The following is a 9,712-nucleotide window of genomic DNA, read 5'->3' on the forward strand; positions in this document are numbered from 1 at the left end:
AATGTGACCATGTTGGTTACGTGACCTGGTTTGAAGAGTGCTTCCAAAGGTGAATGCTCTTCCCTCATCGGGGTTCACATGGCCATTAATGTGTTATCCAGGGGCTGGTGGGACGGTTGACTCAACTGCCTCCCCGCACACTTGGTAGTCATGCACTGAACACTGGCTTTGTGCAGAATCGGTGAGGATCTCCACTGTTGCTTATTCCCTGGTGTGAATCGAGACTACTCAAACTCTTTGTTGTCAAAGGATAAGCAGGAACAGTTCAAAGCCTCCTAGCCCTTCGTTTTTGCTCTGTCACTGTTTGCTGTTCCAGAGAAGCAGTGGTGTTTTTTCCTCTCTTTACAGTGGCAATGCCTTTGGCCTGAGCTATTGTGTAGAAAATGATTGGAAGGGATTGCGTGAGCTGCTGGCTCCCCTTCTCAAACAGTCTGAACGTAATTACTGTTGATAATAGGTGACCCATGTCACTCTAAGGCAAGCTGAGTTCCTGATTTGTTGTAGTAGCTGAGGCTGTGCGGACCTCTTCTTCCTGTTTCACGGAGGAAAGTTCTGGCTCCGATGCAGAGCAGTGAACAAGTGCAGTACACTGGAACCACAGGCTCCCCTGGTAGGTTCTCTGAATAGTGGTGAAGAAAGTAGTCATCTGGAGAAGGCAGTTGCTTGTAGCTGTGAAATCTCCTGCCGTTCCTCACTGTGTCACGTGGGATTAAGCATCACTGCTTAACCTGGACTTCTGTCTTCCTAGAACTCTACTATGACCGAGGAAACCACCACGAGTTCGTGTCTCTGGTGAAAGACCTGGCCCGTCCTGGTGAATTCACTCAATCGCAGACATTTGACTTTGAATTCACGCATGTGGAAAAACCTTATGAGTCCTACACAGGGCAGAATGTGAAGTTACGGTGAGTCTCGTCCCCTTGCTGACCCCGGTTCTTGGTTCTGTGCAGTGTGCAAGTACTGATATTTACCGTGATGATACTGGAGTGCAGCATCCCTTCCCAGACATCCTTGCAAGCCTGTAATGTAACTCCAAATGAATTTTGGTGGGCTGAGTTGTAGAAGGCTGTCTTTGAGGGCTCTACTTTTATAAGCATGCATCAGGCTTTATGGAACTTGTTTTGCACCATTTAAGTAATACGAGAGACACCAGCCCCTTCTGAATCAACCAAATACTTTCTAATTTATTTGATAACTCAAAAACCAAAAGAAATTGTTTGCTTTAGTCTTCAATGGGGACGTTTTTGCTGCCTTGTGATCGGTCTTGTCAACTTTAATTGTGCTCTATATGCAAACAGATGCCTGGCTTGTATCTTGTTCATATGTTGCAAACTGTATTTCACATCTAGGCACTCCAGTTGACTTGAAATCTAGTCACTGGATTCGAAGGGGGGGTTGGAAGATTCTCAGATCTGCAGAAAGAGGTGTGTCTGTGGAGACCGGTGTGATCTAATCTCTTGCAAAAGGGCAGTGGTTTTGACATGTGCAAGCTGTTACTCACATCCCCAAAATGGTGCTTAGGTAACTCGGGCTCACATGCATGAAAGCTTAGAGAAGTCTGAGAAGAGTCTGCTTTTCCATTTGAAAATTCCCTTCCGTCTTTTCCAACATGGGGTATTGGCTGCTCCAGAAGCCAGGGTACCAGTAAGACCGCTTGAGTAGCCCAGTGCAATCCATTCAGCCCCGTGTCCCTCCCTCCTTCATCTCTGTTGCTACCTGTACAACCCTAATAGGAGGGGGACTCTCCTTGCAGGTATTTCCTCCGAGCGACTGTCAGCCGCAGACTGAACGATGTGGTGAAGGAGATGGACATAGTTGTGCACACTCTGAGCACCTACCCAGAGCTCAACTCCTCTATTAAGATGGAGGTGGGGATTGAGGATTGCCTACACATTGAGTTCGAGTATAACAAGTCCAAGTAAGTGTCTCAAGAGCAGCCAGTGGCTACGGGAAACCATCTGCTACAGGGGACAGCTTGGTTTGGAAGCCCGAGGCATGCGTCTTGCATGTGATCCTCAAGGGGATTCTTTGTTCATGCGCTCCAGCGAGGCTGGCAGACAGTTCAGATCCTGGTTGAGGATCTTCGGATTCCTCTCCTTGTCCATAGATGTGCTCTCTGGACCAAGGAGTGGGAAGCAATGGCTGTGGCCTACTGAGCTTGGAGCACAGCGTGAGGCTGTGGCGGTAACGTCGCATTCCCTGTATCCTCAGCAAGACCAGTATTTCCAAGTGTCTTCAAAGTCTAACATCTGCTCTTTACCAGACAATACAGCTGAAGTGGGACCCTAATTCAGGCACAGAAGTTGGAAACAACTCTTTTCAACTACTTTTAATGCATCTTTCCCAGCTGATGCTAGCAAATCTCCCTGCAGTGTAACATTTGGGTTAGTTTTAATTGGCCTAAAAAATTGCTTTTGGAGGCTTTGCTGTCACAGGGGTTTCTTGCAGATATTCAGCCTAAATTCTGTTTTTAATTTATCTGATCATGCTAAATGTTCTTGTTGATTTCCAAAAGACCGGAGAATGAAAGATGAAGTGCTGTTTACAGCAGCCTAGTGGGGGTGGTGGTGGATGATACGCTATCTGAAATTTACATCTGGGGCTGTGGATAAGAGCAACGTGCCTGACAAGCAAGCTCCTGCTCTTCAGTCTTAGTCCTGGTCTGCTGCGTGGTGTTTGATTGTGGTGCTTTCTTCCTTCATGTGCTAGGTATCATTTAAAAGATGTGATTGTCGGAAAGATCTACTTCCTGCTGGTACGAATCAAGATCAAACACATGGAGATAGATATCATCAAGAGAGAAACAACAGGGACCGGACCCAACGTATATCATGAGAACGACACGATAGCTAAATATGAGATCATGGATGGGGCACCTGTGAGAGGTGAGAAGGCAGATGAACCCTTCAGAATTCCTCTTCTGAAGTCTTTTGGGGTGGGAATATGAGTCCTGAAGTATCTTCAGCTGCATCTGTGTGCTCTGTAGTAGTATGCATCCTATTTCACTGGTGGACTCACGGCAGTTTGAATAGGTGATTAAATATGATCCCCTTCCTTCTCTGGTATGATGAGGGGGAATTGAGGCATCATGAGTTGCAATGACTTAATTCTTTTGATGAAGCACTGGCAGAAGCAGGAATAGATGTAAATTCACTGTTGGCATGGGCCACCAGCTGGCATTGCTGCAACCTGGAGCAGAAAGATGGTGTTCTAGCTCTGTGCCAATCTCCTGTGCCACTTGTTTTCCAGTTCTATTGCCCAGCAGAGTCACCTGCCAGAGAGAATGTCACCTTACTAATTTTTTCCTACGGTGCTGTCTCGATGCAGGTCACAAATGAGTCCTGTGCTGTTGAAGTGGAGATGGAATAGCTGTTAGCAAGGGCAGGATCTGGCTATGGACGGTGCATGCTGATTTTTTGAAGGGAGCTGAGGTCTCTTAGCTCATCTTACTCCACTTGTGGAAACGGTCACAAAGTTTGTGGCCTAGTGAGATTTTGTTTTGCTCGTGCTCTCCTAGTTTATATCTGTGTGTTCTGTCTGTGCTGATGGTTCTGTGCACTTTGTAGGGGAGTCCATTCCCATCAGACTCTTTCTGGCTGGCTACGAGCTGACTCCAACGATGAGGGACATCAATAAGAAGTTCTCGGTGCGTTATTACCTCAATCTGGTGCTGATCGATGAGGAAGAGAGACGCTACTTTAAACAGCAGGTGAGAAACAGAGCTGTTAGTTCTTCTTGGACCTGTAGACTGTTGCTTGGGATACTATGTTATAAGGACCTTCTGGGAATTTGGGATTCCAGTGGGGGAGAATCATGTTCTTGACGGAATATCTGTTAAGGACCAGACAAAATTAGAGTGTGCAAAGAGGGTCTAAAAGGAATGGTCCATGCAGGTCAGATGTGCGTGGTGGCAGGGATGCATGTAGAAGGTGCCCACCTGGGACTTCTTTTCCACTCTGTTGCCGTTTGGTGGAGCTTCTGTGCTTCACCTTATGAATTCCAATGTGGTAGCCGATGGCAATGGGACAGAGCTGCCCTAGACGTCCAGTGGTTGCCTCTGTGTGCTCAGATCCCGGGGAGGAGTGCTCTACCCAAATTTTCAGGAAGGCTGCAGTGCGAGGCCTCTGCTTGCCACTGCAAGTGGTCTCATGTGCATGGCTGCGGGTGGAACGTGCCAGCATGGGCTGAGTTCTCACTGGGTGCAAGCGGCTCGCCTAGCAGCTTGGTTCAGCCTTTGGGTCTGGGAGGGGCCAGGAGAGGGTCTCACAAGCCCTGACAAGCCCTGCTGGCTGTGTTACTACAGGAGGTGGTGCTTTGGCGGAAAGGAGACATAGTGAGGAAGAGCATGTCCCACCAAGCAGCCATCGCCTCCCAGCGGTTTGAGGGGACATCCTCACACACCGAGGCCAAGACCCCCAGCCAGCCTGCAGAGAACAACAGCCGGCAGTGAGAGGCCACGCAGAGGAAGGCTGCTGTGGAGCCAGTGGGGACAGCAGCAAGGAGGAAGAAAAAACACTTCAGAGACTTCATGAAAATAAATACCCGTTTTTGACTTAATTCCTTTCTTCAAAGGACTCGTAGGGTGGGAAGGGGATGGGAGGGCAAGGCAAGCTTTGGAGCACTGGTGGTGTGGAGTTGAAGGTACCTCAGTGCTTCCCAATCAACTACATTCCTCTGGGGTCGGTTACTTTGAGGCGTGTGTTCGGAGGCTGCAGAGCTGCCTGATCTCCTCTTTGCCCTGAGACCCTTTCAGTGTGGCAGCGGGGAGGGAGAGAGCAAGTGAAGGCCAAATCTGCTGCTTCTTCCCTGCGGTGTGCAGGTTGCTTCGGGGCTGTGTAGGATGGATATTTTTCTTGCCTTTCTGAAATCTTCACGAGGGAAAATGACACAGTGATTAGCTGGCAGGCAGAGGAGGGAGTCAGAGATTGAGGTGCGGCCTACTTGAAATTGCTTAGTCTTATCCCCTCACTGCCTCCCCTTCCTCTTCATGCTGGCATTGGATTCCTTGTCACAAACAGTTATATAATGTAGTTGAGTCAGCCCTGGGACTGCCACAGAGCCCTGTGGAGCACGGGCAGCAGGCGTGCTGTTGTGTCCTTGCTGTGGAGCTCCCGACTGCCGTGCTGCGTCAAGGGGGAGCTGTGGCTGGTAGGAGGTAGTGAGGCATGCGAATGCAGTAGGAGGTGGCACAGGTTGGGCAGAGCAGTGAAGGTCCCAGTGCTGCTGGGTGTGCAAGAAGTGGGGGCAGGAAGGCTCCTGGTGGAGAGCAGTGCCTTCCTAGTCTTGTCCCGGCAGCTGCCTGAGTGCCCCTGAGATTCAGTCTCTGGTTGCTGCACTCATACAGGTCCCAGTTGCTGCTGCAGAGCAGGGGCAGACCAGCCTTGAGAGGTCTAGAGAATAGTTTTGGAATGTGAGAAATAAATGGGGGCTCTCTTGGGAGTGGGCTTACGCTGCACACGCTGCCCTGCTCATGTCTGTACTTTTGTGACAGAGCGGGCTTTGTAGTAGGGACAGACGGCAGTATAGAAACACGTGTGTATTGTTTTGTTCGCTCCCTCGCGCCTGCGGGATGAGGATTAGTAAGGACAGAAAGTGAATGCAATTGTTTTAAGAAGCTCATGGCCTGTGTGTGCTGCTAGATGAAGCCAAGCAGCAACTGGAAGGACAGTAGAGCTCTCCGATTCCAGAGACACATTCCTGAGGCCTGAGCTGAAATCACCAGTGAGGTCTGAGGGTATGCCATGAACTGAGCACCTGAATGTGGGTTTTTTCTTCTCTAAAATAAGCTTCTTGTAGTCTTCAGCTAAGTAGAATCATGAGAATGTTCCCAGAAGGGAATCACTCCTCTATTAAAAATTAGATGTGGCTTTGTAGACTTGATTGACTGAGTCTGGAGAATATCCATCCTGTTTAGATGCCCTTCAAGGAAGCAGGTGGTTAGACCTCCTACCAGATGGAGAGACAAGCCTGCACTAAATGCTGGGATATGAGCTCTAGCAAGTGGGATTTGTCTGGATTTCGCTATGAGTTTGTGGCTTACTAGGGTTTTGTCCAGCTTCCTTTTGACTCTGGAATGAATCTCTCCACCTCTGTCCTACAGCTGAATGTAGAACAGTTGTCTTGTAGCTGGGAAATGGACGTATGCTTTGTTTAGTGGAACAGTGCTGGTGGAGGGAATGGGGCCTGGGTGGGAAGGGGAGCTTTTTATGTAATAAGACAGCTACTGTATTTCAGTGATAAATGTGTGTTTCTGCTTGCCAAAGTAAGTTATCTTTTACTCACCACGTGTAAGGTTGTGGTTTTTAGTAGAGCTGGACAGTCTCGCTCTGTTGTAGAGGACACTAATGATCTCATCTCTGCTGAATGCTCGTGTCACACCATGTTTCTGCTCTGTAATAGTGAAGACGTGGCTTGCTTTTCTTTACATGAGAAGTCTGTGCCATGGGCTGGAGCCGTGTCTTCCTAAGACTGAAGGAAAAGCTTACTTTAGACAACTACCTTGTTATGCCAGGGCAAGGGGTGGTAACCTGCTGCAGGTCTCGCATGGCAAAGGAATCTGGATGTTACTTTTGACACTCACTCTACTCCCCCCGCCTCTGTGCAGGGGGAACCACCTGTGTTGTGGCAATACAAAATCTTTAAAAGAGACAAGTGCAGCTCCCATTGGGAGCCTCTGGGGATAGCAGACTATCTTTCCGTGGCTAAGCTGAGCACAGCAGTGCCCTAACTACCCTCTAGCTTTCCCTCAACTCCCATCCCCCCTAGAATTTTTTTCCTTGCCTATTCCTCTTGATTGTAGGCCATGTGGTATTAAAGAAACCCCATGGATGAAGATGTCTCTGCATTCCAGGAGTGTTTCGTTTACTGGCCGAAGAGCATCAGTACTGGATGTAAGATAATTGTCTGACAAGACATCTCTCACTGTAAGGAGATTTCTATCAAACATCTGCTCATCACTTCTGGAGGGATTACTTGGAAAAGGTGCATGAGCCTATACGTTGGGTTGGTTTGGTGGGTTTTTTTTTTTCCTACTTTGTGCCCCTCTCCTGTGTGTCCCTACTTGTGGAACCACAATTTAGAAATGATCCCCATTTTTACTTAATCTAAGTGGACCGTTCAACCTGTTACCCACTAGGCCCTCTGTCTGGGGTGGAGCAGATGTGCTGAGCATCTTTAGAGAGAAGTTGAAGCATAAGGTCACTCCAGGACACGGTACTTTAGAAAAGCATTTCATTAGCATGGTAAGGGGCAGACGCTACTCGAGCAGTCGTGTCCCCTGGAGCTGGGTGGTTCTGTTCAGTACTTGGGTCATTCCCTCTCTCCCAGGCAGAGTCAGGCAGGGGGGAGTGTGCAAGTACTAAACCAAGCAGTGCAACCTGTAATTAAGCCTCTGCTGTGTTTACATGTTTCTTAATTCGTTGTCTTTTCAATGGCTGTATTTTAAAACTTGGGTTTTTTGTCTCTCCAATTAAAAAGAGCCAGCCCTGGCTGTCAAACGCTGTGCATGAGTTTGTCTGATATGGTTTCTATTGCCTGACCCGGGTCTGGTTTTGTGTGGTTTTTTTTATGGTATTAAGACGTTCTTCTTTAGTGCCATACTGTGCAGCCCTCCAAACACGCTCGAGGAGTTTGTCCTTTGTTGTCTTTAAATTCTTAGTCTTTCTTTAAGCTATGTCACTGCTTAGAAGCTGTGCTGGTGGAGGACCCATGTAGCTTAAAAATTAGCAAGCTAGCTTTATTTTCTTCTATTTCTCTGACGTCAGTACTAATATAACGGGAAGTTTTGTACCTGCAGGAAGTTAACAGTGTTAACTTTGCAGCAATCAGGCTGGATGTGTATATACATCTACATTTTCTTGTTCTAGACAGAAGCTTAGCGATACCTTTCTGCAGAAAAATGTTCCTCTGCAGTACATGGAACTGCACTGGGTCCTGTAGTAAACATCCTCAAGGAGGATGTACCTGTGTCGTCCTTCAAGAGAGAAACTGCAGATTTTTCCACTATTAAAAATTGAGTAGCTGCAATTGATTCTAAAAGGCTTTATTTAAAAATAAGCAAAAATGACAGTGTGTCAGAATAAGGGACATGTAGCTGCAAATCATGTGCGGGCATGTTCTTGTTGCTGCGATTGAGCAAGTAAACTTGAGAATTATGCTGGCTTAGGAGGAGGCATCAGCGGGCTGGGTAGAAGCTGTGCTGCTGTCAGTTTCTTAATGTGGCTTTTCCTCTTCCAGGCTCAAGACAAAATCAAATTCCTCTGCGTTGAAAAGGTAAGGAAGAAAAAGCTGTCAGTGGAACTTCCAAGTTCTCTGAGTGAGGGCTGCCTCTCAGAGGGAATGGCACCAAGAGTCCAGAGAGGAAGGTTCTTACCTTGTGTCAGTGGTTGGATGGAAAGACGTTGTCTTGTGAAGAGCATCATGTTCTTTAGGGGGCCTCCATCTGCTTTATGGGCCAGGTGGTGAGCCTTGATTTCAGAAAGGGGGATGAAACGTTTTGTCATCCGCACAAACTGGACATCCACCTGGGAAGTGATGGGCAGCAAAGGAGCATGGTTGGAGAAGGATATAGCCTCCAGATGTCACATAAGATCTTTGGGGTGGATAAAGATTTTAAACTGAAGCAAATGACTGATGCATACTATCTTATAATGGTATGGAAGTTTTTCCTTGCCCAAGGCTAAAATAACTTTCAGATACTTCTGGCAGGTGATCTGTTTACATGAATCTTAGCACTGTGCACTAGCAACATACGTTCATGTTGTCACAGGCAATACAAAATTAAGATGCGGGATGTAGCCAGCCTGTGAACAGTCACTTCCCTATAATTTAGTGTGCCTCAGAACTACAGCTTTCTTTGCTGTAGGCTGAGAGGGGTACATGAAGATGTTCGTTCTCTTTCCTAACCCAGAATTCTGCTATGCATGGAGGTCAGCTCTGCATCCAAGTAAGATTTGAAAATTTAGGGAGATACATTTTGGCAGCCTTCTGGAAGAGATAGGAGAAAAAGTAGAGAAAACAATCAGGATTGGATTTTCTCTTGAGAGAGAAGAAGGTAACTAGGCCAGGACAGAAGCTCAAGAAGGTACGCAATACGATGCAAAGAGGCTTCTACCTTCACTTGGCTTGCACACAGAGCTTGAAACAGCTGTATTTAGTTTACTACATTACCATGGACCATTTGGGGTTCTCTTTTCTGCTGGAGGAATCATAATGAGGATCCTTCTGATCAAACTGTGTGTGATCAGGGTATGCCTCCTTTACGATCTGAAGCAGAAGGGGAGAAGAATGTGAGACAAGTTCCCATCAGTTAAAAACTATTGTCAGCAAAGGGTATGAAATGCCCTTGAGCAAGCTGTGACTAGATGTAAGGAATAATCCTGGTGCAAAAATCAGCCTTGCTTTCCCTGAACTCCATTCTAATGGTGAGATACATTTCCTTCCTTTACATTTCTTGGGTCGAAGCAGTGCAGAACAGTATGGTTCTCAAAGCATCATCATCACCTCTTCGGAGAGCAATGTGGAAGGAGCACATGCAACAGAGGAAAACTGGGTAGATGATGATAGTCTTTGTGATGAGTTCTCTTAAAGAAAAAGCTTTTCTGTGCCCTAGGTTTTATACTAATGTCTTGCAGGCTCAGCTCACAAATTCACTAGAATTTAGTAAATCAGATTTTAATCAGAGTGTGGAGCAACACTTGACTTGGCTGGAAGC

The 9,712-nt window shown here is 47.1% G+C and overlaps 2 protein-coding genes across 6 annotated transcripts in view; one reads left to right on the forward strand and one right to left on the reverse strand.

Moving 5' to 3' along the window:
• The first annotated feature begins 561 nt into the window (after positions 1–561).
• VPS26B (vacuolar protein sorting 26 homolog B (S. pombe)) lies at positions 562–7,503 on the forward strand. The gene is made up of 6 exons (XM_009333429.1): positions 562–610; positions 749–905; positions 1,754–1,918; positions 2,710–2,885; positions 3,567–3,709; positions 4,304–7,503. The coding sequence occupies exons 1-6, from the start codon at positions 562–564 to the stop codon at positions 4,448–4,450; spliced, it is 837 nt and encodes a 278-aa protein (XP_009331704.1). The 3' UTR covers positions 4,451–7,503.
• A 522-nt stretch (positions 7,504–8,025) lies between these two features.
• Positions 8,026–9,712, reverse strand: part of THYN1 (thymocyte nuclear protein 1) — an 11,221-nt gene continuing 9,534 nt past the window's right edge. For all 5 annotated transcript variants that reach the window (XM_009333381.1, XM_009333373.1, XM_009333357.1 and 2 more), the window contains exons 6-8: positions 9,169–9,264; positions 8,372–8,522; positions 8,026–8,258 (exon numbers count right to left, since the gene is read on the reverse strand). In XM_009333381.1, the coding sequence (XP_009331656.1) occupies positions 8,212–8,258; positions 8,372–8,522; positions 9,169–9,264 (294 nt within the window). In that variant the 3' untranslated portion in view covers positions 8,026–8,211. The remainder of the gene's footprint in view (positions 8,259–8,371; positions 8,523–9,168; positions 9,265–9,712) is intronic.

The sequence above is a fragment of the Pygoscelis adeliae genome, unplaced genomic scaffold (genome assembly GCF_000699105.1).
Source record: "Pygoscelis adeliae isolate BGI_AS28 unplaced genomic scaffold, ASM69910v1 Scaffold151, whole genome shotgun sequence".
NCBI classification, from domain to species: Eukaryota; Metazoa; Chordata; class Aves; order Sphenisciformes; family Spheniscidae; genus Pygoscelis; species Pygoscelis adeliae.